We start from the raw sequence: 26,397 nt of genomic DNA, 5'->3' as shown, positions 1-26,397 counted from the left end.
TCCTGTGCTGTACATTTCTTTGTTCTTTGTTCTTTGCAATGGGCATCAAATCTTTGAATTACCTCGTTAAAATTTTTACTATCTTCATCGTTTGCAAACTTAAACGTATTAAACACAACAATTGCTTCAGACCCTGCTGCTGTTAGGAGCATCGCTACCGTACGTGAATCTGATTGATCTTCTAAATTTGCTGCAGTAAGAAACAGATTAAATTGTTGTTTAAACACTTGCCAGTTGCTGACCTCATTACCATGAAAGCTGAGACTCTTTAGTGGCTTCCACGACTCCATGCTGTTAATTCTGCAGTCTGCAAAATCTTCAAATCTCTGTGGTAGGCTTTCTCAATGTTTAATATCAATCAGCCCTGGTACCATGTAATGTTCTTGTTGGATGGCCTGATTTATTACAAGAACACTTATAGCTAAAACTATAAACAATTTATTAACATTAACTGTGGGTAAACTATATACAAGACAACAGATGAATAACAGTAAAATCATGCACAAGCAACCTCTCTCTTCAGCTTCCTCCAGCCAGTCTGAGGTCAGCTGACTAACATTCACTTAAATACTAGTGAGGCTCACAGTGGTCAGTCAGTGAATTACAACACAACCATGCTATCACTACAGAATTCACAACAAAATCTAGAAAAAGAGCAGGTCAATGAATTAAGAACTGGCAGGAAACACAAACCAAGAATTAAGAATTGAGATTAGTTCACCGGGTCAACTTTGGAATAGACAAAGATGACTTTGAAGTAGAAATGTTTTAACTACATTGAGAAGCACACCGACTGACCTTGTTTTCACCTTCGAGGGAACACTCAGAATGAACATGTTGCTGCTCATTAAAATGAAGAGCACAGGTGGGTTAAGTGAAACCAGATTATTAAACTGTGATTGCACCTATGGCCAGGTCTGACAAGGCTGAACATTACAATAAGAATCTGATGTTTGCAGTTAAAAACAAAATTTGAGATCCTTACATTGTCAAGTGACAAAACTCGCAGCCCTATTCCCTCTTTATAATTATTATATAAGCAGCCATTTGTGAAGAAGTTCATAGCCCATGAAATTTTTAAGCAGTTTTACACTTTTGAGTTCTGTTAATTCCCCAAATGTATTTGTATTTGGGAACAACAATGTGTTGCAGTTCTGTAAACCTCAGGATGGACAGAATAAAACTGACTGCAGACTTGATAAGGGAGAGGGAAGGAGAATGAGTAAAGAAAAAGATTACTTTGGAGCTGAAATTTATTCAACAATGGAGCAGGCAGTGCGTGTATGTTAGACTGTGCATTAACCTGTGTTACATTGACACTATGTGTGTTAATCTGGGTACTCCTGTGTAATACTGATTTTATGAGTGTTAAACTGGGTAATATTGATGTTAACACATCCTGGCTGCTGGATACCAGCCAGAGTTTGGTGCCCATATTGTCAAATATTTATTTTTTTAAGTTGCAGTTCAGATAGAGGTTCAAACCAACAATAAGAAACATATTATTGTGTCAGGATTTGATTGCTACATGTAAACCTGAGAGTCCACAAAAACCCTTTGCAGTATGACTAACCTGTGACAACTTCTTCATCTTCTTCATATGATGACACAAAATCACAGAGAGGGGAGAGTGGGTATGATGTATTCAGGTTGAGACCCAACATGAAATTATGCACCTTGCCAGCACGGCCTTCTCGGGTGTTGAAAAGTGCAGTGTCACTGAACAGAGCCTTTAACATCCTCTGTACCCAGCTGTCCTGGTTATTTCTCTGCATCTCCTCTTCCACATCAACTGCTTCACTGCCAACGTCTGTCACAAGGAAAGCATTGATTATCTTCACTGGACTCTCGTAAGTCTCATCGTTAATTTACTGAAGCGCATTCATCACTCTATGGATTCCCAAAACACTCAGGCCGGGATTTTCCAGCTCCCACCACAGTGTGTTTTCCAGTGGTGGAGGCGGCTTGCCATTGGCCGGTGGTGGGATCTTCTAGCCCCGTCTATGTCCTTTTTTAACAAAAATTCATTTACGGGATGTGGATGTCGCTGGCTAGACCAGCATTTATTGCCCATCCCTAGTTGCCCTTCAGAAGGTAGTGGTGAGGTGCCGCCTTGAACCGCTGTAGCCCTTGAGGTGTAGGTACACCCACTGTGTTGTTAGGGAGGGAATTCCAGGATTTTGACCCAGCGACAGTGAACGAACGGCAATATATTTCCAAGTCAGGGTGGTGAGTGACTTGGAGGGGAACCTCCAGTTGGTGGGGTTCCCAGGTATCTGCTGCTCTCGTCCTTCTAGATGGTAGCGGTCATGGGTTTGGAAGGTGTTGTCAGAGGAACCTTGGTGAGTTACTGCAGTGCATCTTGTAGATGGTGCACACGGCTGTCACTGTTTGGCGGGAGGGTTTGGATGTTTGTGGAAGGGGGTTCACTCAAGCGGGCTGCTTTGTCCTGGATGGTGTTGAGCTTCTTGAGTGTTGTTGGAGCTGCATTCATCCAGGCAAGTGGAGAGTATTCCATCACACTCCTGACTTGTGATTTATAGATGGTGGACAGGCTTTGGGGGGGTCAAGAGTTGAGTTGCTCGCTGTAGGATTCCCACCCTTTGACATGCCCTGGTAGCCACATTATTAATGTAGCTAGTCCAGTTCAGTTTCTAATCAATGGTAACCCCCAAGACATTGATTGTGGGATATTCAGCGATGGTAATGCCATTGAATGTCAAGGGGCGGTGGTTAGATCCTCTCTTATAAGAAATGGTCATTGCCTGCACTTGTGTGGTGTGAATGTTACTTGCCACTTGTCAGCCCAAGCCTGGATATTGTCTAGGTCTTGCTGCATTTGGACATGGACTGCTTCTTCATCTGAGGAGTCGCAAATGGTGCTGAACATTTTGCAGCCATCCGCAAACATCCCCACTTCTGACCTTATGATGGAAGGGAGGTCATTGATGAAGCAGCTGAAGATGGTTGGGCCCAAGACACTACCCTGAGGAACTCCTGCAGTGATATCCTGGAGCTGAGATGATTGACCTCCAACCACCACAACCATCTTCCTTTGCGCCAGGTATGATTCCAACCATCTTTGGCATTTTGCATGGCGTACCCACCCTGCTGTTGGGGAATCTGCCACAGGAGGGGTTGGTCACCTTCGGCGGGACTGAAAGATCCCGCCCTCAGTGTTGTGTCTTACATCCAGCGACCTCCAGGAGGCATCATCACTGGAGACTTTGAAAGGTTTCAGTTTGTGTTGGTGGAAATTTGAATGTGAATTTCCCTGAACTAAGGTTGCAGACAGGCCATTCACAGCAGCCGGTGTGGTATTACTTCAGAAATATAGTTGCTGCTGTATAACTGTAATTGATGCAAAATGTATTTGGAATGTTTTAACCTCTTTGTTATTCGAGAACTGACTGGCCTCTTGGTGCACTGTCACCATTTCACCTCTTTTCATTCTGTACCTCAACTGTCATCAAGCACAGAGACAGGTGTTGTGCAAGTCTGTCAATTCGTCCCAAGATTGTATCGCCTCTAATAAATATTTTGGCAGTCACTGTTATAGCCTTTGTCTCTCTAGTCAACCACTCAGCATTCAGTGTCCACATATCCTTTTTATTTTCTCCCAGTGCAATACCATAATGTCCCACCTCCCCTCCAGCTCCCAAGCATCCAGCCCACTATGAGCCACGATCTTGCTTGCATAGAGAGACATATCCAAACCTCACGGGTGAAATGCACTGTGCTTGTTTGGGGTGGGCCATTTCCGTTAAATACAAGGAGGATATGGCAGTGGGATGTCTCCAGACTTTTAACTCTTACCTTTGGGTTGGGATTCATCATCACTGTCGGAGCTATCATTTCCAATTAAATGTTTGGCCTGAATTTGTGCTGCAATATAAACATAAAAATCACATTCTTTAATGTTTAAGAAAAGAAAAACACAGCTTGAGAGCATTTGTCTGAATTATTCTATGCTGAGTGTCTGATGTTGCTGGTCATGGACTAATTCTGCCCAAGAATAAAAGTTCCAGGATTTCACAATGCCAGTCTGAGGACAGGATGAGTACATATACAGCCAGGGCAAAAGCAACGTGGACAAATCTAGCAGCTCAGTGACTATAGGATCCTCTGATAGAGCCATTCAGTCCATCTAAACTAATCCATGCAGAATTATCCCACACTTAGCACATTGCTGCATCTTATTTTTTTTATGATTACAGGGTTTTCACCTGAACTTCTAGGCTTGGAATCCTAGTCCAAACATTAATCACTCTTTAACCCAAAGGAGAGAATGCTGGTAAATCTCAGCTGGGCTGGCAGCATCTGTAGTGAAAGAAAATAACTAACGTTTCAAGTCCAGATGGCCTTTTGTCAAAGCTTTGAATCTGTTTTGAATGAACCTTTTCAATGCTATAGACTATCCCACGTACCTCATAAGAGCAACTCTCAGATGTCTGATCTTCAAGCTGAAACGCTCAATTGTCGCCAGTCTGTCACCCTAATCCAAAGCCCTGACACCATGGTGCAGCTTTGTGGAGAATTTTAGGTCTCTTTCAATTGCTTCATACCTACGTCAACAGATACTGGCAGCTACTGAGTGCTATTTCCCTTGTATAAGTGACAACATGCTATTCAACTGAGGGTGAAATCACAGCTGACATAACTCTGTCCTCAATGGACAATGGATAGTCATCAATAATGAGAACACTGGGGCACCACGGTAGCGCAGTGGTTAGATCTACTGCCTCATGGCACCGAGGACCCGGGATCGATCCTGTCCCCGGGTCACTGTCCGTGTGGAGTTTGAATATTCTCCCCTTGTCTGTGTGGGTCTCACCCCCACAATCCAAAAAGTTGTGCAGGGTAGGTGAATTGGCTACCCTAAATTGGAAAAAAAAAGAATTGGGTACTCTAAATTTATTTTAAAAAAGGAATGAGAGCCCCATGTGATTTTGCCCCTTCCTCGTCCACGAACACCAAGACCATTGTTGTATCTACTCTCAAACTCGCTAAAATCAACTAATTCAGACAAATAAAGACTTAATTCTGGGATATTTGTTAATCAGTTCGGCACATTACATTTTTAATAGGCGTTCAAAATAATACATTGGCAGTTTTCCCTGTCAACAAAATTATTTTTTCTGGATTTATAAGGCACATCTTCCCCACTCTTCCCCCAGTGTGAAAGCAGTGCAACACCCCTACTGGTAGGAGGTGTAATTACAATGTGACATTGTAAGTGTAGATTGAGAATTTCTGTCCAACCTCGCAGAACGATAAAGGAAATGGGAAGGTAACAGCAGCAACCCGGGGGGGGGCTCAGGTGTGTCCTCAGGGGTGTTTTTGTATAGATATTTGTACTTGGTTATATATATTGGATTGTTTGATTTTATTATTTGGGAGAGCTACTATTTTTGTTATGGCAGTTGCCATTTAGTTTATATATTATTTATCTATTTGTTAAAAAACGGTCACTGTTATTTATATTGTCTTATTGCTGTAAAAAGGGAAAAACCTTTGTACGGTTCTGTTTGGCCGAAAAATTTGAATAAAATATATTTATAAAAAAAAGAGAATTTCTGTCCTAAATTTGGATGTGGGAATTTATAATGGAAATATGTTAATAAGATCCAAATGGACAACTTAGAAATGAGTAGTGAATTACATCTGCAATGCCATTATTCCCAGCTCTCCTGGTTGATTTCACCTGAAGACTATGCTTGGCCTATACTCCCAAGGCTGAATTTAATGACTGCAGTGATCGGAAAGCCAGTGCCAACCGCACTTCGGCGATTTTTGAGAAACCCAACCGGACTCAATATCACCCAGCAGTTTTCTGAATGCCGTCTGCTGACAGAGTCCTGTGTCTTTTAAGGTAAAGATCATGCCTCCAAGATCTGCTGACCCATCAGAGGGCAGGCAGCTCTTTGATCTCAGCAGTGACACTAGGAGAGGTGACCATTGCAGGATCAGTAGCCACAAAGGCAACCCAGAAAAGAGTTGTGGCACAGGCTTGTTGGGTGTAGTCAGACAAGCCCTGGCAAAGGGTGGCAGTGTCATTGTGGAGGGCAGGGGAAGGACACTTTGAGAGGGGGTAGCACTTGCTGCTGAAGGGGCCTTCTTTCAAGCACAGGGTGCCCGATCAGGAGGACCCACCTTCCTGAGCCCACAGGGAGGCTGCTAGCCTTCCCATGCATGTGGCATATGTCATCCCCGGCCCCCAACCACTGGGAAAACACTGGTAGTGCTGGAATAAGACCTGAAAGTGACCTTCCCCACCCCTGACTTTATCAGAGGCAGTTGGAAAAGTGACTGTCTCTCCACCCTGTGCTTTCCTGCCTGATTCTACAGCCTATAACCTCTCCCAGCCCAATCCTGGGAGAGGAATTTAATTCTTCCCCCGATGTACATGGTTCAAGAGATCAAATCATGGAACAATGTACGGCTAAGGAAATGCTTTGCACCACCAGTTTTTTCTACAAATATGACTTCCTGTAACTCATACAACTGACAATTTACAAGGCAATTATCAACTACTCACATTCTGAATGACAGATAAGGTACACAGGTACACAATACTGCAACTATAAATAGCTGGAGAAGGTGAAACTGGGAAGATACAACTCCAATTATGAATATTTTTTTAAATAAATATATTTTATTAAAGTTTTCAAACACAATTTTTTCCCTTACAAATCAAAGAAATAAAAATAAAAGTAACATGATAACTGCAATATAACATTGTGTAACTAACATGGTAAACTAACCAAATAACACGAAGTAATACTCCCCCCCGCCCCCTCTCCCCCTCCAAAAACCCAAACAATTTACCTCCCCTCCCCCCGCACCCCCCCCCCCCCCCCCCCCTGGGTTGCTGCTGCTGGCCATCTATCTTCCCTCTAACGTTCCGCTAGGTAGTCGAGGAACGGTTGCCACCGTCTGGTGAACCCTTGAGCCGATCCTCTCAGCGCAAACTTCATCTGCTCTAGTTTTATGAACCCCGCCATATCGTTTATCCAGGCCTCTAGTCCGGGGGGTTTCGCTTCCTTCCACATGAGTAAAATCCTACGTCGGGCTACTAGGGACGCAAAGGCCACAACATCGGCCTCTTTTGCCTCCTGCACTCCCGGCTCATCCGCTACTCCAAATATAGCTAACCCCCAGCCTGGCTTGACCCGGACCTTCACCACCTTCGAGATCAATCCCGTTACTCCCCTCCAGTGCCGGACACAACCAAAACATATGTATGTGGTTCGCCGGGCTTCCCCCGCACCTCCCACACTTGTCCTCCACTCCGAAGAACCTGCTCAACCTTGCTCCCGTTATGTGTGCTCTATGCAGCACCTTAAATTGGATCAGGCTAAGCCTGGCACACGAGGAAGAGGAATTTACCCTGCTTAGGGCATCAGCCCACAAACCCTCCTCAATCTCCTCCCCAAGCTCTTCTTCCCATTTTCCCTTCAGTTCGCCCACCAACTCCTCCCCCTCTTCTCTCATCTCCCGGTATATCTCTGACACTTTGCCCTCCCCGACAGCACCCTGTCCTGGATCCCTTGTGTCAGGAGCAGCAGAAATTCCCTCACCAGTTGTTTCGTGAACGCTCTCACCTGCATATATCTAAAGAAATTTCCCCGGGGCAGCTCATACTTTTCCTCAAGCGCTCCCAAGCTCGCAAACGTCCCGTCCAATTATGAATATTGACTACATGGGCCCCAATGCAGCCCACACAAATGGCATCCTGACCAATACCTTGACCATTCAGTTCCTCTATCGATAGTACACACTGAGAATATCATGTACTATCTACAGTAACGCAGCAAACCTCCTTCAACAGCATCTGCCAGACCTGCTACCTCTACCACTGAGAAGGACACGAGCAGCAGACACCTGGGAACACACCATTCTAATTTAGAACTCGATTCGCTCTTCCTTCACAGTTGCTGGGTCAAAATCCTGGAACTCCCTCCCTAATAGCACTGTGGGTGTACCTACATCATATGGACTGCAGGGGTTCACAAAGGCACTACTTTCCCAAGGCCAGTTAATGATTGCTGCCCTGTCCATGTCCCATGAATGAATAAAGAAAAGCAATTGAAGTCCCATTCCAAAGCCTCATCACTTTAAAGTCGGCAATTCTCTTTGGTACTCTATTGAAAATTAGTAAGAAGTCTTACACCCAGTTCAAGTCCAACAGGTTTGTTTCGAACCACTGGCTTTTGGAGCGCAGCTCCTTTATCAGGTGACTCAGCTGATGAAGGAGCTGCACTCGGAAAGCTAATGATTCAAAACAAATCTGTTGAACTTTATCTTGGTGTTGTAAGACTTCTTACTGTGCCCACCCCAGTCCAATACCGGCATCTCCACATTATTGAAAATTAGCATACAATTTCAAATGTCATTACCTCGTTTGTCTGGAGGTTATGTTACAGCAACAGGGTTATAACTGGATTATTAAAACTCTGCTAATAAACCTTTACACCACTGTCCAAGGGTATGGTATACACCAAGATATTCAAACATGTTTCTTTATTAACCCCCAGATTCTGAGGAAGAATATTTAATATCACTTCCCCTGCCCAAGTTTACATCATTGTTACAGTACAGAAGGAGGGTATTTGGCCCATCATGTCTGCACCAGCTCTCTGAATGGCATGAGGTGAAATGCTTCTCCCCAAATCCCTGCACATTGTACCTTTTCAAATAACAGACTAATTCCCTTCCAAATGTCTCGATTGAACCTGCATCCGCCTCATTCTCAAACAGTGCATTCCTGACCCTAACCATTTGCTGTGTGAAAAGCTTTTCCCTTATACTCCTTTTGTTTCTTTTGTCAGTTACTGTAAATTTGTGTCCTCTCGTTCTCGATCCTCTGGCGAGTGGGAACAGTTACTCCCGATCTACTCTGTTCAGACCCCTCATCATTCTGAACACCTCTATCAGATTTCCTCTCAGTCTTCCTTTCTCCAAGGAAAACAGTTCTAACTTTTCCGATTTATCTTTACAACTGAAGTTTGCCCCCAATAGTCAACAGCATGAGGGAAAGGGGTGAAGTTTGGTCACTTTCTTTGTTACATGTTCGCACACAGTGGGCAGAATTTTGCACTCCAGTACTGGATGAGGCAAGAAAACTGCCAGATCTTCGGTGCACAGAAAACCTGGAGCTGGAGTTTTGGCAATCAAGCTGGTGGAATGGGAGCTGATAAAGCCAGCAACGCCGGTTCCACTGATATCAGGGTGCCCTGTTCTACGCTGAAAACATGTCCCCATTTCCACCCCCTATGGGTACAGGGAACTCTCCCAACAAGCAGCGGGGCAATCCCCATACCCTGGATAAGGGACCCCCCCCCCAAGCACCGGGGAAATACCCCCCCCGACACATGAGCAGAACCCCCCCCCCAATGGAGCTCCCCAGAGGTACCGCCCCTGACACTTCCAGGGCGACAATGTCCCTCTCCCCACAGGGGCTAAGCTTATCTGTACCGCCCGATGAATTCCCATTGGCTGCTTCACGTTTTTCGAAAGCAGTTGTAAAACTCGCCAACGTGACGTCACGTCGGGGAGTGGGTAATTCGAAATGTGGGGGAACATATGGCAGGGCAGCCCACTAGTTATATTAAAATGTATTTAAATGAGGTTCCCGCCAAACTCGTCATGTCACTGGCAAAAGGCGGGGGAAATCAGAAAACGTGATCTCACAGGCAAGGATCTAATTTTCTGATTCTCATGAGATTTTGCCCCACGTCACTGTTGGTGCTCAAGGCTAACGCGGGTGCAATATCGCCCCCGTTCACTTTGCAGTTCATGATTTTAATTATGAGACATTATTGATTGGGAATATTTTTGCTGCGGAAATATATTAATTAAATGAATCCATTTTTAAGATTCTCGTTCAGGCTGATGGTTTGATGCTCACCACTCCTCATTCTGCTTCACCAGATGGCCTGAGATACGGTCCCCATTGTTTACTTGGTGGTCAATGGGAAGGAAATAACAGTTCGCATTCTGTTAAACACAGCACATTTTCCCCTTTGTGTTCCATATTTCTAAAGAACTATTTTAGAACTAACTACCCTGCTGGATGCATGAATTATCCATTTGTAAAAAGTGTCAAGATAATTTCACCAATCCAATATCGCCAGCCAGGAGCCACATCTTTGTGAGATGCAGAGTCAATAGGACTGGGAGTAGTGATGAAAGAATTGTACCACATGGGAGGATTAGAACAGTGTAACCATCACAGTGAGTTGAGAATAAGTAGATTTTAGCTTTTTGTTTGTGTCTTGGCTCCCCTTTTCCCTGTCTGTTTATTTGTTTTTAGGCTCACATTGATGTTTTACGTCCAATGTCTGCTTTGTGCCTTTTGTGTTCCTTTCCATATCTGCTTTGGATTTGTAAATGCCTCTTGTTATCAATTGATGGTGCAAGTGAGAAGTTGAGGTTGAGCAATAGTGGAGTTATAAAAAGGTGACCATTGATTACCAGAAGCGACAATATAAGCTGCATGGGGGTAACTGGAACAGACGTCAGAAGCTGAATCAGCAGGAATGCTGCAAGAGGGTCCAGTAACACAAAAAGAACAGGAAAGGCTAGAAAGAATTTCAGGCTGATTCCTTGATTATCTCCTAAACCCAGGCACTAGGCCCTTCCTTTGGGTGTGGGTGGATCCGGACTTGAAGAATCAGGATGTTACAGGTGGTTGGAAAAGTGAACTCCTGTCAGATGGCTGACAGAACACCAGAGGCATTTCTGAAATGCAAGTTAAGGGTGAAATGTTCTGTGGGGATAACTTATCACAGAATTTACAGTGCAGACGGAGGCAATTCGGCCCATCGAGTCTGCACTGGCCCTTGGAAAGAGCACCCCTAATAAGCCCATGCCTTCACCCTACGTCCGTAACCCAGTCACCCACCTAACCTTTTTTGGAAACTAAGGGCAATTTATCACGGCCAATCCACCTAACCTGTACATCTTTGGAGTGTGGGAGGAAACCGGAGCACCCGGAGGAAACCCACGCAGACACGGGGAGAATGTGCAGACTCCGCACAGACAGTGACCCAAGCCGGGAATCAAACTTGGGACCTTGGAGCTGTGAAGTGACTGTGCTTACCACTGTGCTACCGTGCTGCCCTACTTAATTGAGAAATTGTTTGGAATGTATTTTACACACAAACCAGAATAAAGTTCCTTTAGGTTTACCAGTTGTTCACATCAGGAGGAAATCCTACACCTGGTATATCAATAGATTGAACAGAGCAAACACATTGGTGGGGATAAAATATACAAGAATAAAGCTTCAGCCGTTTTTGTTTAATATTTAAACTTTGGGATGAGATTACAGCAGTGGTGTTCATTCTGTTACCCTGGACCATTTGTGATTCCCCCCTGTTTTCCCTTCAGTTCAGACCTTCTTGCTCCATGTGCTCAGCTGTGGGACACCAACAAAGCTAGGATTCAGAGGCTCAATCGCCTAAAAATGTTATTGGATAACCCTTGTGCCATCAGGCCCTTTTAGCAGATCCGATTTGAGGCACTAATGAGTGTGCAACTCATGCAGGTCCCAGGTTTGATCCCTGGTCTGCAGCAGGTTAGTTGATTTCAACTGTGGCACCAGCAGCAACCTGGACTTGGGATAAGCCAGGCATGGTGCATATTCCTGATTGAAAAATGCTGCTGATGAGCAGACATGTATGGATGTCAGTCAGATACAGGTAGTATTTGATCATTTTCATAGTTCATAGAATCTAGAGTGCAGAAGGATGCCATTCGGCCCATCGAGTCCGCACCTGGTCTTGGAAAGAGCACCCTACCCAAGCCCACACCTCCACCCTATCCCCATAACCCAGTAACCCCACCCAACACTAAGGGCAATTTTGGACACTAAGGGCAATTTAGCATGGCCAATCCACCTAACCTGCACATCTTTGGACTGTGGGAGGAAACCGGAGCACCCGGTGGAAACCCACGCAGACATGGGGAGAACGTGCAGACTCCGCACAGACAGTGACCCAAGCCGGGAATCGAACCTGGGACCCTGGAGCTGTGAAGCAATTGTGCTAACCACAATGCTACCGTGCTGCGCAGCCTGGGGTCACACCTTAAGAATGGTCGCTTGGGTAAGAAGCTGATGATAGCCAGTGTCCTTGAAATGTCACTCCAGCATGATTCAGCACCATGAAGAAAAATGGAGGAGGAATGAGGAAAGATATTTCTGACATGCAGGTTAGGGGCGGGATTCTCCGATATCGGCGCGATGTCCGCCGACCGGCTCCAAAAACGGCGCGAATCAGTCTGGCATCGCGCCGCCCCAAAGGTGCGGAATTCTCCACATCTTGAGGGGCCGAGCCCTCACTTTGAGGGGCTAGGCCCACGCCGGACTGATTTCCGCCCCGCCAGCTGGCGGGAAAGGTCTTTGGTGCCCCGCCAGTTGGCGCAAAACTGACTTTGCCGGGCGGCGCATGCGCCACTCACGGCATCCCTGCGCATGCGCAGTGGAGGGGGTCTCTTCTGCCTCCGCCATGGTGGAGACCATGGCGAAGGCGGAAGGAAAAGAGTGCCCTCATGGCACAGGCCCGCCCGTGGATCGGTGGGCCCCGATCGCGGGCCTGGCCACCGTGGGGGCACCCCCCGGGGCCAGATCGCCCCGCGCCCCCCCAGGACCCCGGAGCCCGCCCGCGCCGCCTTGTCCCGCCGTCCCAAATGTGGTTCAATCCACGCCGGCTGGCGTGGGTTGACAGCGGCGGGTCTTCGGCCCATCGCGGGCCAGAGAATTGCCGGGGGGGGGGGGCCCGCCAACTGGCGGGGGGTGTTTCCCGCCCCCGCCGAATATCCGGTGCCGGAGAATTCGGCAACCGACGGGTGCGGGATTCACGCCAGCCCCCGGCGATTCTCCGACCCGGTGGGGGGTCGGAGAATCCCACCCAAGATGTTCCAATGACCACAATGATGCCACACAGGGGCACAGGCTCAGGATGAGGGGGCCAATCATTTAGGAATGCGATAAGGAGAAAATCTTTGATTCAAAAGGTCGTGAATCTTTGGAAGACGTGTATGGATGCTCTTTTGTTGAATATATTTAAGGCTGGGATGGACCGGTTTTTTGGCTCTCTTGGGGAATCAAGGGATATGGGGAGCAGGTGGGAAAGTGGAGTCGAGGCAGCCAGGAACGTATTGAATGATGGGGCAGGCCACATGCTCTACTCCTGCTTCTATTTCTTCTGTTCTGAGAAAAACTGTTTTGCAAGATTAAGAATTGCAACCTCAGTTTGGACCCGGTCCCTGTTCTCACGGACAAATCATCTCATTTGAGATTGTTAAAAACCAGAAGGCTTGATTTGATCTGATATGGGCCGCTGCACTCATTTGAGGCAGGTTACAAATGAGATATATAATTCAGTGCTGCTAAAGCTTGTTTCAGTTACATGGGAAGATGCAACGACAATGCACTGACCTTGCCCGAATAAGTCAAATTCTGCTTTAATTCCATTTAAATTTGACTTGTATTTTTGGGATCAAATTCTTTGACACTTTTGGTGGTCTAAGCTAATAGAAATTGCCTTATAAAATTGTGTTTGTTTTTACGCTGTGGGTGAAAATAGCTGCATCTCTGCTCTGTCATGCTACATGGGGTTGAGGTACATTGCTGGGCGGGTCAAAAGGGAGCTCTACTTTGTACCAAACCACATGTACCTGACCTCGGAGTACTCAGCAAGATGCTTGAAATCGGAAGGTGTTATTTACCCTTTTTATGCTCTGATAAACTGAAATTCTGCAGCTTGCAAAATCAAAACAGAACTTTTCAATTGAAATTTACTGGGTGACTATTGTGTTTGGTTATGATTCAGCACAGTGAGTTAGGATGACCAGTAATGTAAATGATAGAAAAGAGAGAGGTTGTTTGAAGAACAGGTCAGTGCACATCAGTGGGAAGCAAAAAGCACAGCAGAGTCAAACATCCCCAGGATGACAGAACACACCCAATGGCAGCTGGAAGAAATGAGTAAACAACACAAACTGAAAAGTTTATTCCTCTATAGGCAAAATAGAAGCTGATTCAGGCTTGGTGCAGTTATTTGCATTGATGTTAAATTCAGATTTACATTGACCAAGCTTCCTGTTTGAACAAGATTGTTTCTCATGATTAGAGAGATTGCAACATTGTTTTTTGAGTCACATGAACATCTCCAGCTTCCATCAACTGTCTTCTTTTTAAATATGCAACTGGAGAATTTTAGGAATGAATTTCATTCACGTTATTAAGCAAAACAGCACTGGCTTTGCCCCTCAACTCATTCGCATCTCTTCCTTCATATCCTCACACATTTTCAAATGACAGGGATGCAACTTCCTGTCTTAACATTTTCGTTTTGAATAACTTCCAACACTTTACAAATCTATTTGCTTGATAGCACATTCATCATTTACCTCAAAGTATTTCCACTAGACTGCTACCAGTCTTGTGTGAGTGCTGCCAACACAGAATTGCTCTGGTCATACTGTGAACACAGCTTACACCCAGGTCCATACAGGCTAGCAATCTTCATGGGGCCAGGACTAAAATGACGGAGGCAGCACATGTGGCAGTGTAGTCCTCCAGTTCATGGCACTGGACATCTGGTGACACATACTACAATTGTCCTGGCAGAGAGTTCACTGCTTTAGTGGCACTGAATTCCATGTTGTTTTTAACACAGGACTGATGCAACATTCTCGGCCTCGAAAGGCAACCTCGCAAATTCAACCACACACTTCAGACTTAATTAGGTTACATTTCATAGTGAAACATAACTTTTAAATGTTTCGCGGAAGGTGCTAATGTATAACATAGAAGTTGATCTTTCCAACACAAAATTAGCTCTTCATTTCTGAATTGAATTTCTCCACAAACAAATGATCACAAAAAGGTAGTAAAGCTCAAGATCCCACATGGGAGGCTGATGAAAATGGTTCGAGCCCATGGGATCCAGGCCATTTTGGCAAACTGATTCCAAAATTGGCTTAGTGGGAGGAGGAGGTAGAGGATGGTGTTGAAGGTTGTTTTTGTAACTGGAAGCTTATATCCAGGGTGTTCCGCAGGGATCGGTGTTGGGTCCCTTGTTGTTTGTAGTATACATTAATGATCTTGATAGTCAATGTAGGAGATCTGGATGTGAATGTAGGAGGTATGGTATGTAAGTTCGCAGATGACACAAAATTGGTGGTGTGGTAAATAGTGAGGAGCAAGGTCTTAGATTACAGGACGATATAAACAGGCTGGTTAGATGGGCAGAAGGGTGACAAATGGAATTTAATGATGAAAAGTGTGAGGTAATGTATTTTGGGAGGACTCACAAGGCAAGGGAATATACAATGAATGGTCGGACCCTTGGAAGTACAGAAGGTCAAAGGGACCTTGGTGTGCAGGTTCACAGATCTCTGAAGACGGCAGAACTGGTAGATAAAGTGTGATGTGGAGATGCCGGCGTTGGACTGGAATGAGCACAGTAAGTTCTTACAACACCAGGTTAAAGTCCAACAGGTTTGTTTTGAATCACTAGCTTTCGGAGCGCAGCTCCTTCCTCAGGTGAATGAAAACATGGGTTCCACAAACACATATATAGACAAATTCAATGATGCAACATGATACTTTGAATGCGAGTCTTTGCAGGTAATTAAGTTTTTACAGGTCCAGATGGTGTGACTAGAGAGAGGAATAATCACAGGTTAAAGAGGTGTGAATTGTCTCAAGCCAGGACAGTTGGTAGGATTTTGCAAGGCCAGGCTAGATGGTGAGGGGGGTGAATGTAATGTGACATGAATCCAAGTCCCGGTTGAGGCCGCAGTGCGTGCGGAACTTGGCTATCAGTTTCTGCTTGGCGATTCTGTGTTGTCGCGCATCCTGAAGGCCGCCTTGGAGACTGCTTACCCATAGATAAGGTGGTTAAGAAGGCCTATGGAATTTGTGCCTTTATTAACCAGGGATTGAAAATAAGAGCAGGAGGTTATGCTGGAGCTGTATAAAAGGTCCCGGCTGTTGTACTGTGTGCAGTTCTATTCACCACACTATAGGAAGGAAGTGATTGCACTGGAGAGGGTGCAGAGGAGATTCACCAGGAAGTTGCCTGAGCTGGATTGTTTCAGCTATCAATTAAGGGACAATTTAGCGTGGCCATCCATCTACCCTGCAAATCTTTGGGTTGTGGAGGTGAGACCCACGCAGACACGGGGAGAATGTGCGAACTCCATGTGGAGAGTGACCTGAGGTAGTGATCGAACCTGGGTCCTCAGGGGCGTGAGGGTGCAGTGCTAACCACTGTGCCACCGTGCTGCCCACAGCTGTCAGGCTGGGTTGTTTTTCCTGGAGCAGAGATGGCTAAGGGGAGACCTGATTGATGTGTGTAAAATTATGAGAGACATGGATAGGGTGGATAGGAAGGTACTTTTCCCCGTAGTGGGGGGGGTCAAAAACCAGCAGGCTTAGATTTAAGTTATTGAGCAGGAGGTTTAGAGGAGATGTGAGGAAAAACATTTTCACCCAGACGGTCTGATGGCATCTGCGGGGAGAAAAGAGAGCTAATGTTTTGAGTCTGGATGCCCCTTTGTTGCTTTGACAAAGAGACACCAGCTCGAAATGTTAGCTCCCTTTTTTCTCCACAGATGCTGTCAGACCTGCTGAGATTGTCCAGTATTTTCTGTTTTTGTTTCAGATTCCAGCATTCATAGTAACTTGCTTTTATATTCACCAGAGGGTGGTTGGAATCTGGATCCCACTGCCTGATCCAGGGAAGGCCCACAGCTGACCCTGTAAGATTCTAAGGGCGCTTAATATAACCAGACCATCTTCAAAGAAGGCCATGTGCGATTTGGAGTACTCCATTGCTTGGATTAAATTCCACCATACAACTAGTGACCTACAAGGCATTTGTGGTGCAATTAAGATCTTTACTGCAACTGTACTTCTTTAAATCCCCATTCCATCCTTCCCGTACTATCCTCTCATGCCATAGCCATTCCATTCATATCATCCTCTTTACACATCCATTTCACCACTTCTTCCTTTCCATCCCCAATTCCATACCTCCCATGTAATCCAGCAGCCCCCCCCCCATAATGTGCCTCACTCCTCCATTCTGTTCCATTCTGGAGCAGTGAGCACCAACCCACAGCCCTCCCTTGTCCATGGCAGCAATTTTAATCCAGGGCTCCATCTGCATGCTGAATAACAACAGGCCGATGGGTGTCGGTGGCATTTTAGGCAGGAAGAGGCTGCTTGACAGAACCAGGGAATAGTTGCTGGTACCAAAGTAAGATGCAGGGAAGGGGCACAGGAGGGTTTGCTAGGGAGCCTGGGGGAGGAGGATCTAAAGCTTTCCTGCGGGGTCCGATGGAGAAGACTCTGCAAGGTTCACTCCACAGTCCTTGTCATGACAACAGTTTAACTTTGATGAATTCAGGGTCAGCACGGTGGCGCAGTGGGTTAGCCCTGCTGCCTCACGGCGCCAAGGTCCCAGGTTCGATTTCGGCTCTGGGTCACTGTCCGTGTGGAGTTTGCACATTCTCCCCGTGTTTGCGTGGGTCTTGCCCCCAAAACCCAAAGATGTGCAGGCTAGGTGGAATGGCCACTCTAAATTGTCCCTTAATTGGAAAAAATGGATTGGGTACTCTAAATTTAAAAAAAAACTTTGATGAATTCACTAGGTTCAGGCTATGTGGAAAAGAACACAAGATTGAATTTCCACGAGGCTTCTCTTGATCCCCTGCCACAACCTAGATAGAAGATTCACTGAAATGTTGGGTTACTGCCATAAACTGTCCAATAAGAATAATGAGGTAATTTCTAGAGACTATACCCAGAGTGTAATATTCATATTGGCTACGAGAAAAAACTGGGAGTTAGAGCTTGAACTGCTGACTCCTGTTCAACTAACAAAAATATAGGAATAGATGGTTTAGTTTAGTTTTAGAAGATGTGAAGAGGAGCAAGTGCCCCTCAAGAGGAAACTAGGTTAGTGTGTCACTGCTGCAGTGATCTGTTTTAAAATTCTGGTTTACAAGACTAGCAGAGACTTGGGCTAAATAGGTGAATTAAAGAATCGTCAAAATGAAATCCTCATTCATTCCAACCATGTATATTGTGTACCTGAAGTAGGGCTAATGGAATTTTGTTTATATAAATAAGGTTCCCTGGGGAGTGGATAACTACACACATTAGGCTGGATTCTTGGCTTTCCCATCTGCGTGTTTCTCAGTGGCACGCGATCACGGGCAGTGGGTTTCTATCTTCCCCGCCGCTTGTCAATTGGATTTCCCATGAAAAGAAATCCCACCCCACGCCAGAGCAGCACGGTGGCACAGTGGTTAGCACTGCTGTCCCATGGCACTGAGATTCGATCCCAGCCCCGGGTCACTGGCTGTGTGGAGTTTGCAAATTCTCCCTGTATCTGCATTGGTTTCCCCTCCACAACCCAAAGTTGTGCAGGATAGATGGGTTGGCCATGCTAAATTGGCCCTTAATTGGAAAAAAAAATAAGTGGGTACTCTAAATTTATTTTAAAAGATAAAATAAAATATAACCACCCCTCGCCACTGGGAAACCTGATGGTTGTGTGCTGCCGACAGGAAAAGTGAATCGCAACAGCTGGAGAATTCCGGCCATTGTGTTTAGCTTTAGTAAGAAGATGTGGTTAATGGGAGGAGCCAGGGGCTGAAGCAGTCAGGTGTTGAGTTTTGGAGTTCCGTTTCGGTAAACAGACTAGCAATTTCTCTCAAAGAAGTTTAGTTAAAACGATTTTGCCTGTGGGCAGAACAGCAGTTTCTTAAATGGCTGGCGGGCTAAACAGTCATTTGACACAGGCAAGAATCTGCAAGCTGATTTCTGAATGATCTCTCTCTCAAAGTGGTTTATCCAAGACATCTTGGGGCTGGTTTAGCACAGTGGGCTAAACAGCTGGCTTGGAATGCAGAATAATGCCGTCAGCGAAGGTTCAATTCCCGTACCGGGCTCCCTAAACAGGTGCTGGAATGTGGCGACTAGGGGCTTTTCACATTAACTTCACTGAAGCCTACTTGTGACAATAAGCTATTTATTCGAGGAATTAAGGGCTATGGAGAGAGAGCGGGTAAATGGAGTTGAAATCAGCCATGATTGAATGGTGGAGTGGACTCGATGGGCCGAATGGCCTTACTTCCGCTCCTATGTCTTATGGTCTTATTTTTACAGCAAGTATTGAAAAAAAAAATTTAGAGTACCCAATTTATTTTTTCCAATTAAGGGGCAATTTAGCATGGCCAATCCACCTACCTTGCATCTTTGGGTTGTGGGGGTGAAACTCACGCAAACACGGGGAAAATGTGCAAAACTCCACACGGACAGTGACCCAGAGCCGGGATCGAACCTGGGACCTCAGCGCCGTGAGACAGCAGCACTAACCACTGCGCCACCATGCTGTCCTTTTTACAGCAAGTATTCCGGGGTTGACTAGCTGTATGTGAAAGTGGATTTTGACGGGAGATGAGTTTTGCTTGAGTGGAGATAAAAGGTAGGAGTTAGAATTTAGTATTTCATTGTCATTGTTAAGAATTGTTTAACGGGTAATTCCAAGCTATTTTCTTGTGAGATGTTAAAGTTATTTTAATCCTGTGTTAGTAACAAAGTTCATTTTAATATACCATATTCCCATTTGGGTGTGGAATCACTCCTGGAGTGAAGTATCCATTCCTCACAGTTTTACAAATTAAATAAAATATTTCTGTCCAGTATCCTAGCAACTGTTGGGGTCTGGTCTGGAATCATAATAGGAACAATATGAATTACGTCAATGTACAAGATTTACTCTGAATTTTATTCTGCTTTCTTATTTGACAATTAGAAAATAAATCAGATTTTTAATTGACATTTTTTTCCTGGTTTAAATCAGTGTAGCTTTCAGGTGATTGGGGTATATCCAGTTTGTATGGCAAGAGTTTCACCATTAAAGTCTCTTCAGATATGCCACCATTGGGTTAGAAGTTGGATAGCAGAAGTAAACTGCTGATTATATAGGATCCTCTTATGGGAGAAACTGACGGTACTGCATATGAAACCATTTTGAACACAGGACTCAGAATTTCTAACAGGCACATGTGACTAGAAACTGACTGCATGCTGTTTAAGCAGTGCTGTTGCTGCTCTAGGGATCTGTTTCATTTTTGAAAGAGAGCTGCACCCATTTGCAAGCTACATCATTCAACCAAATGTAGGGAATCATATTTGATTTAAATTGAATGATCACTGCTTGATTAGAGGCTGCACCTCATCTTGGAATCTGAAAATACTTCCTTTGATATTGCAAGACCAATGGTCTGCTTTCAGCCCATATAATCGCACTTTTGATAAATTGAATTTTTAAAAAAACCAAGCAATTGCAATATTTCACAGTGCAGAATGACGCAAGATGCAAACAAACCCTGATCGGGGAAGTTGATACTTCAGAAACCAAACCCAAAGATATACAAACATAAATCTGCCTGAATTTGTGCTGACCTTTCATGATTTCAGATTTTTAGTATTTTAAGTGTTACTTTATTACTGAGCATGACTCATTGCAGTTGCTTTTTGTAAACATCAACTAAACCTGACTGTTGTACAGCCGAGCTGATATCTGCAGACTGATTAGCTCTGGATTGCTTAAGGTTCATAATCATCATTAGTTTCCTGAGGTACAAAGGAAAGGAATTTCTAGATCGAGACTGAGACTAAGGGGATCATGAAAGAACACAGGGAAAATGGAGCTATAAACCAGTGCACAGCAGCTAATTTAATCACACAGAGATACAACAAATCTGTGGTCGTATTTTTCTACGTTAGAGGGAGTGCAAAGTGAGACATGTACCAGCTGACCAGATCTGTACTGTCAGCTCTTGTACTGGTATCTGGTCAGTGACAATAACTATGTGAGCAGGACCAGCAAATGATTGCGGCCCATTCTCAGTGGTTAAGATAATTTGTGGAGATGATTCTGTGCCCTTTGCTCAGTGTAACATTGACCTTCTCCTGAAACCATTAGCATTTCTGAAATACTCGGGTTACACCCATAGTGAGATCAAAGAGCAATTTATTAGCTGGGATTTTGTACTTGTGATGATGGCAACCGGTCAGTATGACCGTCATTATTCAAAAAAAGACACCAACTTCTGGGGCGAAATTCTCCAGAAACGGCACGATGTCCGCCGACTGGCGCCCAAAATGGCGCAAATCAGACGGGCATCGCGCCGCCCAAAAGGTGCGGAATGCTCCGCATCTTTGGGGGCCGAGCCCCAACCTTAAGGGGCTAGGTCGGCGCCGGACGAATTTCCGCCCCGCCAGTTGGCGGAAAAGGCCGTTGGTGCCCCGCCAGCTGGCGCGGAAATGACATCTCCGGGCGGCGCATGCGCGGGAGCGTCAGCGGCTGCTGACGGCATTCCCGCGCATGCGCAGTGGAGGGAGTCTCTTCTGCCTCCGCCATGGTGGAGACCGTGGCGGAGGCGGAAGGGAAAGAGTGCCCCCACGGCACAGGCCCGCCCGCGGATCGGTGGGCCCCGATCGCGGGCCAGGCCACCGTGGGGGCACCCCCCTTGGCCAGATTGCCCCGCGCCCCCCCAGGACCCCGGAGCCCGCCCGCGCCGCCTTGTCCCACCGGTAAGGTAGGTGGTTTAATTTACGCCGGCGGGACAGGCATTTTAGCGGCGGGACTTCGGCCCATCTGGGCCGGAGAATCGCGCGGGGGGGGCCCGCCAACCGGCGTGACGCGATTCCCGCCCCCGCAGAATATCCGGTGCCGGAGACTTCGGCAACTGGCGGGGGCTGGATTCACGCCAGCCCCCGGCGATTCTCCGACCCATTGGGGGGTCGCAGCATCTCGCCCCTGGAATCCATGCATGCACAGGTAAACATGGAAATCCAGGAGTTGTCAGTGATTCTATGATTCCCCATAGGGTGTACTCTTCATGCTCCCCCTGCACCACCAGACTGAACTCAAGTGAATATCATTGCATTGATGAGAATGTGTCTTTTTATGCTAGTACTCTTCTTGTGAAACCCCTTGAAAAAGTTACATCTTACTGAATGACGCATAACTGGGTTTTTAAAGGTATACTAAGTTCAGAATTATTGCCAAACTCTCCCATTGCCCATGAAAAACTAATTTCATCTTTGTAAGATATCATTCTCCATTATGATAAAAAACAAATATTATGATAATTATTTAAAAATTGTTTATAATATTTCAGCTTTCACAGTAATTCCATGTGTATGACCCAAACATTTATTTCAGTTTCTGTAAAAACTGTAATGAAAAGTGAGCAGTTCAATGCATTTTACTTCTTATTTTGCTGTCTGTGAGAATACTTCAATATAACTAACTGGCAGCTCACCTTGCTGGATGACACCACCATTGTTGGATTTTTGGTGTTCTCTTAGATTTGGTGCCAGATTCAAGAGTATTCTTTTTTCACAAAAATAAAGTAATTTGTGTCTCTGCTGTTTTATAAAATTGCCTATTCATATGTGCAAATATTTAATGTTTTTAATGCTAACTCAGGATCTTTTTCAGGGGAAGAGAAAGATATTATTTGGTAAGCCCATAAGAGATGCTGAAAAGTAATCCATAAAATTTAAAAACTAAAATAGCATTACATACTGTGCCCGATCTACCGGCTACGCTGCGCCCGAAAAGCAGCGTGCTACGGCGCAACGTGGGCTGTAAATGCCAGGAGACCCCACTCCCGGGATCCATCCGGCTCGCCACGCCTCGCGAGATCAAAGATGTCATAATGTGAAGCCTGCCCATTGTGGGTGGAATCATTTTTTGGCAAATCTGCACATTAGTGCGAGACAGCTAGTCTCATTCTAATATACAGTTCCCTGAGGTAACCAAGGCATTGGGATCTATCCCCTTCGCCTTGGAGACTTCGGGCGAGCGCCATTCAGTACTGGTCCCCACAAACGAGGACCAGATGGAACGGCACTCCTGGGGGTCTCCCAGTAGATCAGAAGCCCCCAGATGCATGCCCTCTGGGCAGGGTGGCACCCTGGTACTGCTGGTGCCACCTGGGTGCCAGCCTGGCACTACCAAGGTGCCCAGGTGGCATTGCCAGCTGGCAGAAGCACTGACAAGGTGCCAAGCTGGCATTCTTTGTGTGCTGGTGATGGGCCCGGGGTTGCTCTATGCACGTGAGGTGCGGTTCGGGGGTCGAGAGAATAAATGATGTCCTGATCTCTCTCGGCACTGAGGCGTTTAGGCGAGCATGGCTCCTCAGTGCAGAAAACGGGACTATGTGCGGGCTTGAATGTGTGTTCCTCGCTGAGGCCCCGTATCTAACTGGAGTCGGGTTAGATAGCGTGGTGTTTCTTGGTGCTGCTAAACATGCTCGCTATGGGACATAGTTTCCATTTGGTTCGATTGCACTTATTATTCTGACCTCTTTTAATCCCTTGCTATTCTGTCAAGTATCTTCCTCTGAACTCCACATAACATACACTTTTGAACAGAAATTACTGGAACGTCAGAGAGAATGGGAACCCTGGCTAATTTTTCTTTTCATCCCAGGGAACTGAAGATACTTTCTAGCAACCCTTTCACAATCGTTAGTGGATATGGTCTAACTCAATGCAGACTCCCAATTGAAATCACGGTAGCACAGTGGTTAGCACTGTTGCTTCACAGCTCCAGGGTCCTAGGTTCGAATCCAGGCTTGGGTCACTGTCTGTGCGGAATCTGAATGTTCTCCCCATGTCTGCGTGGGTTCCTCCGGGTGCTCCGGTTTCCTCCCACAAGTCCTGAAAGACGTGCTTGTTAGGTGAATTGGACATTCTGAATTCTCCCTCAGTGTACCCGAACAGGTGCCAGAGTGTGGCGACTAGGGGACTTTCACAGTAACGTCATTGCAATGTTAATGTAAGCCTACTTGTGACACTAATAAAGATTATTCGATTATTATTATTAATAAATTGAAGCTTTTGGAAAATGCCTGATTCAACATCCTGTAGGGTAAGTCACTAACTCGCTCATGACATTTAATTAACTCAATGTTGCTTCATGTAAATGGGGAGGTTATAAAGTTACAGTAAGTTAGCAAAGTTCAGTTTGAATTTGAGAGTTTAGATGTTTCCTCAGTGGAAGTCGCTATCATTTCACATGCTGACCTGATGGAACTCGATTTCGCACACAGGAAACTCTCCATAAATTGATGCTATAAATTATTGAGTGCTGTCTGATACAGATAAACAATGTGCGTCACTCTTTATTAGCCTCCAGACTGCAGACTGAGGAGAGACTGGAAATAGCACAGCGCTATTTATTACGTCGCCTGCATAGCAAAAGCATTTCAAATGCATTGCACTACATGTGAAATAGTCGGAAAGTCCTGTGTGATGGAATTACTTGCCTTACAAATTAAAGGTCTGACCCTTTCTGGAGCACTAAAAACAACATCTATCGTCAAAGCATCCTGTACTTTTAAAATGAGAAACTTAAGAAAGGATTTCCACACCTGACCCCACAGACTCCAGTGGGTCTACAAAGTGATTCCAAGGATTCCACAAGGTCATTAGCTTCCTTTCTGTCATCAGATCTCAGGATTTTATTCCGATCCAGCAATTCACTGTCAGTTGCTTTACAGATTTTGTATTCAAGAATAATGGTGAGATTCAGCACTCATCATTATTGTTCCCAAGTCCACGGGTGTGCAGTACAGAAATCCAAAGGTTGCTGTCTGAACTGTCCTACTTCTCCACAAGTTTCACTGCAAATGGTACCCCCACTGAGAGACTCAACATTCAAACACACGAAGGGTGTAAAGTTGCACTACCGACGCCACCCCCCCCCCCCCCCCCCCCCCCCCCCCACCCCACTAGTTACTCACTGAGCACAACAGACAAAGTAGGAGCTCCTACATTCAGGTGCAAGTTATTTTTTTATCATGGTAAATCTAAATTACTACCCAAAAAAACACTCTGGCCATGAAAATTTAATTTTATAAATGTGGAGTCTCATTCCTTCAGCATAATCAAGTTATTTAAAACTTTTTTTTTTTACCTTTTTCATGTCTTTGTTAATACCTCTTTCTTTTCCTCACTGCATTTCACATTCAGTACATGGTTCAGTATTTTAATTTGTACTTCCTCGTTCAGACTCTCAGGGCAGAATTTTAACTTGTTGATTTGTTTGCAGCAGAAGTGGCTGGCAGAGGGGCAGCCACCTCAAGGTCCCGGAGCATTTTGCACCGCTCCTTAACTCAGCTAAGGTATTCAGCTTCCAGTTTTCCTGATCAATCAGAGTGTGTAATCCCATGTTTCACAAAGGTTGGCTTTGTTGGGACCTTGAATAGAAAGAATGTAGTGACAAAAGCTCTCAAATGAAGAATTTTAAACCACTGCTGAAGGGGGCAAAATATAAATCGGGGCCAGGAGATTCCTCGGGACAAAAGTTTCCTGCAGTGCCTTCCGTGCCCAGGTTTCCCCGGTGACACAATAAAACATTCCATTCAAGAGCTGAGGCACACAAACCAGGGAGGGTTCTTGTTTCAATTTTTACATTGTTAAATTTTGTTAATTATTTTTTTCTTCACCCCCCCCCCCCCCCTCCCTCGCACTTAAAATGGTCATACATAAGCAACATATCCCTGGCCTTTTGTTTTGCTCCACCAGCTCCACCCCCTCTTAAACATTTAAAATCCATTACATTTCTACCTCTCTTTAACTCTGAAGAAGAATCATATGCATCATAATATTCAACTCCATTATTCTCTCCACAGATGCTACCTGACTGAGTTCTTTCAACATTTTCTGTTTTTGTTACACTTTACAAACAGGTGGCTGATGCCAACTCCCTGTCATGAGCCAGAATGGCACACCGTGGGCGGGATTCTCCGATCCTGGGGCTAAGTGTTGACGTCGTCGTAAACGCCGGAGCATTTTACGACGGTGACATCTGGCCCCGAGGACCAGCGATCCTGCGCTGCACAGGGAGCCAGCATGGCACTGGAGAGCCTATGCAGCTCCAGCTTCCAATACGGGCACCAGCACGGGCGACGCGAGTCCGCGCATGCGTGCCATAGCCAGCGCGAATCCGCGCATGCGTGCTGTGGCCGGCGCGAGTCTGCGCATGCGCGTGGGTTGCTTTCTCCGCACCGGCCCCCTGCCAACATGGCGGAGCCCTACAGGGGCCCAGCGCGGAGGAACACAGGACCCCCCGGGATTAGCCCACCCGCTGATCGGTAGGCCCCGATCACAGGCCAGGCCACCGTGGAGATCCCCCCCCCCCCGTAGTCGGATCCCCCCGCCCCCCCACACCAGGATGGCCCCCGCAGCATGAACGGCGAGGTCCCGCCGGGTAGGACCACACACAAACGACGCCGGCGGGACCCAGCCGAACTCGGCGGGCACTCGGCCCATCGAGCACGGAGAAT

General features: G+C 45.9%; 1 protein-coding gene across 3 annotated transcripts in view; it reads right to left on the bottom strand.

The window, feature by feature from the left end:
* The window catches only part of LOC140426433 (cytosolic phospholipase A2-like), a 251,989-nt gene that overhangs the window by 30,302 nt on the left and 195,290 nt on the right, over positions 1-26,397 (bottom strand). For all 3 annotated transcript variants that reach the window (XM_072511223.1, XM_072511222.1, XM_072511224.1), the window contains 2 exons: positions 3,817-3,885; positions 1,574-1,810 (listed from right to left, as the gene is read on the bottom strand). In XM_072511223.1, the coding sequence (XP_072367324.1) occupies positions 1,574-1,810; positions 3,817-3,885 (306 nt within the window). The remainder of the gene's footprint in view (positions 1-1,573; positions 1,811-3,816; positions 3,886-26,397) is intronic.

The sequence above is a fragment of the Scyliorhinus torazame genome, chromosome 7, assembly GCF_047496885.1.
Source record: "Scyliorhinus torazame isolate Kashiwa2021f chromosome 7, sScyTor2.1, whole genome shotgun sequence".
Taxonomy (NCBI): domain Eukaryota; kingdom Metazoa; phylum Chordata; class Chondrichthyes; order Carcharhiniformes; family Scyliorhinidae; genus Scyliorhinus; species Scyliorhinus torazame.
Note: the sequence above shows the minus strand (reverse complement) of the source record. Positions and strands in the feature narration are given on the sequence as shown.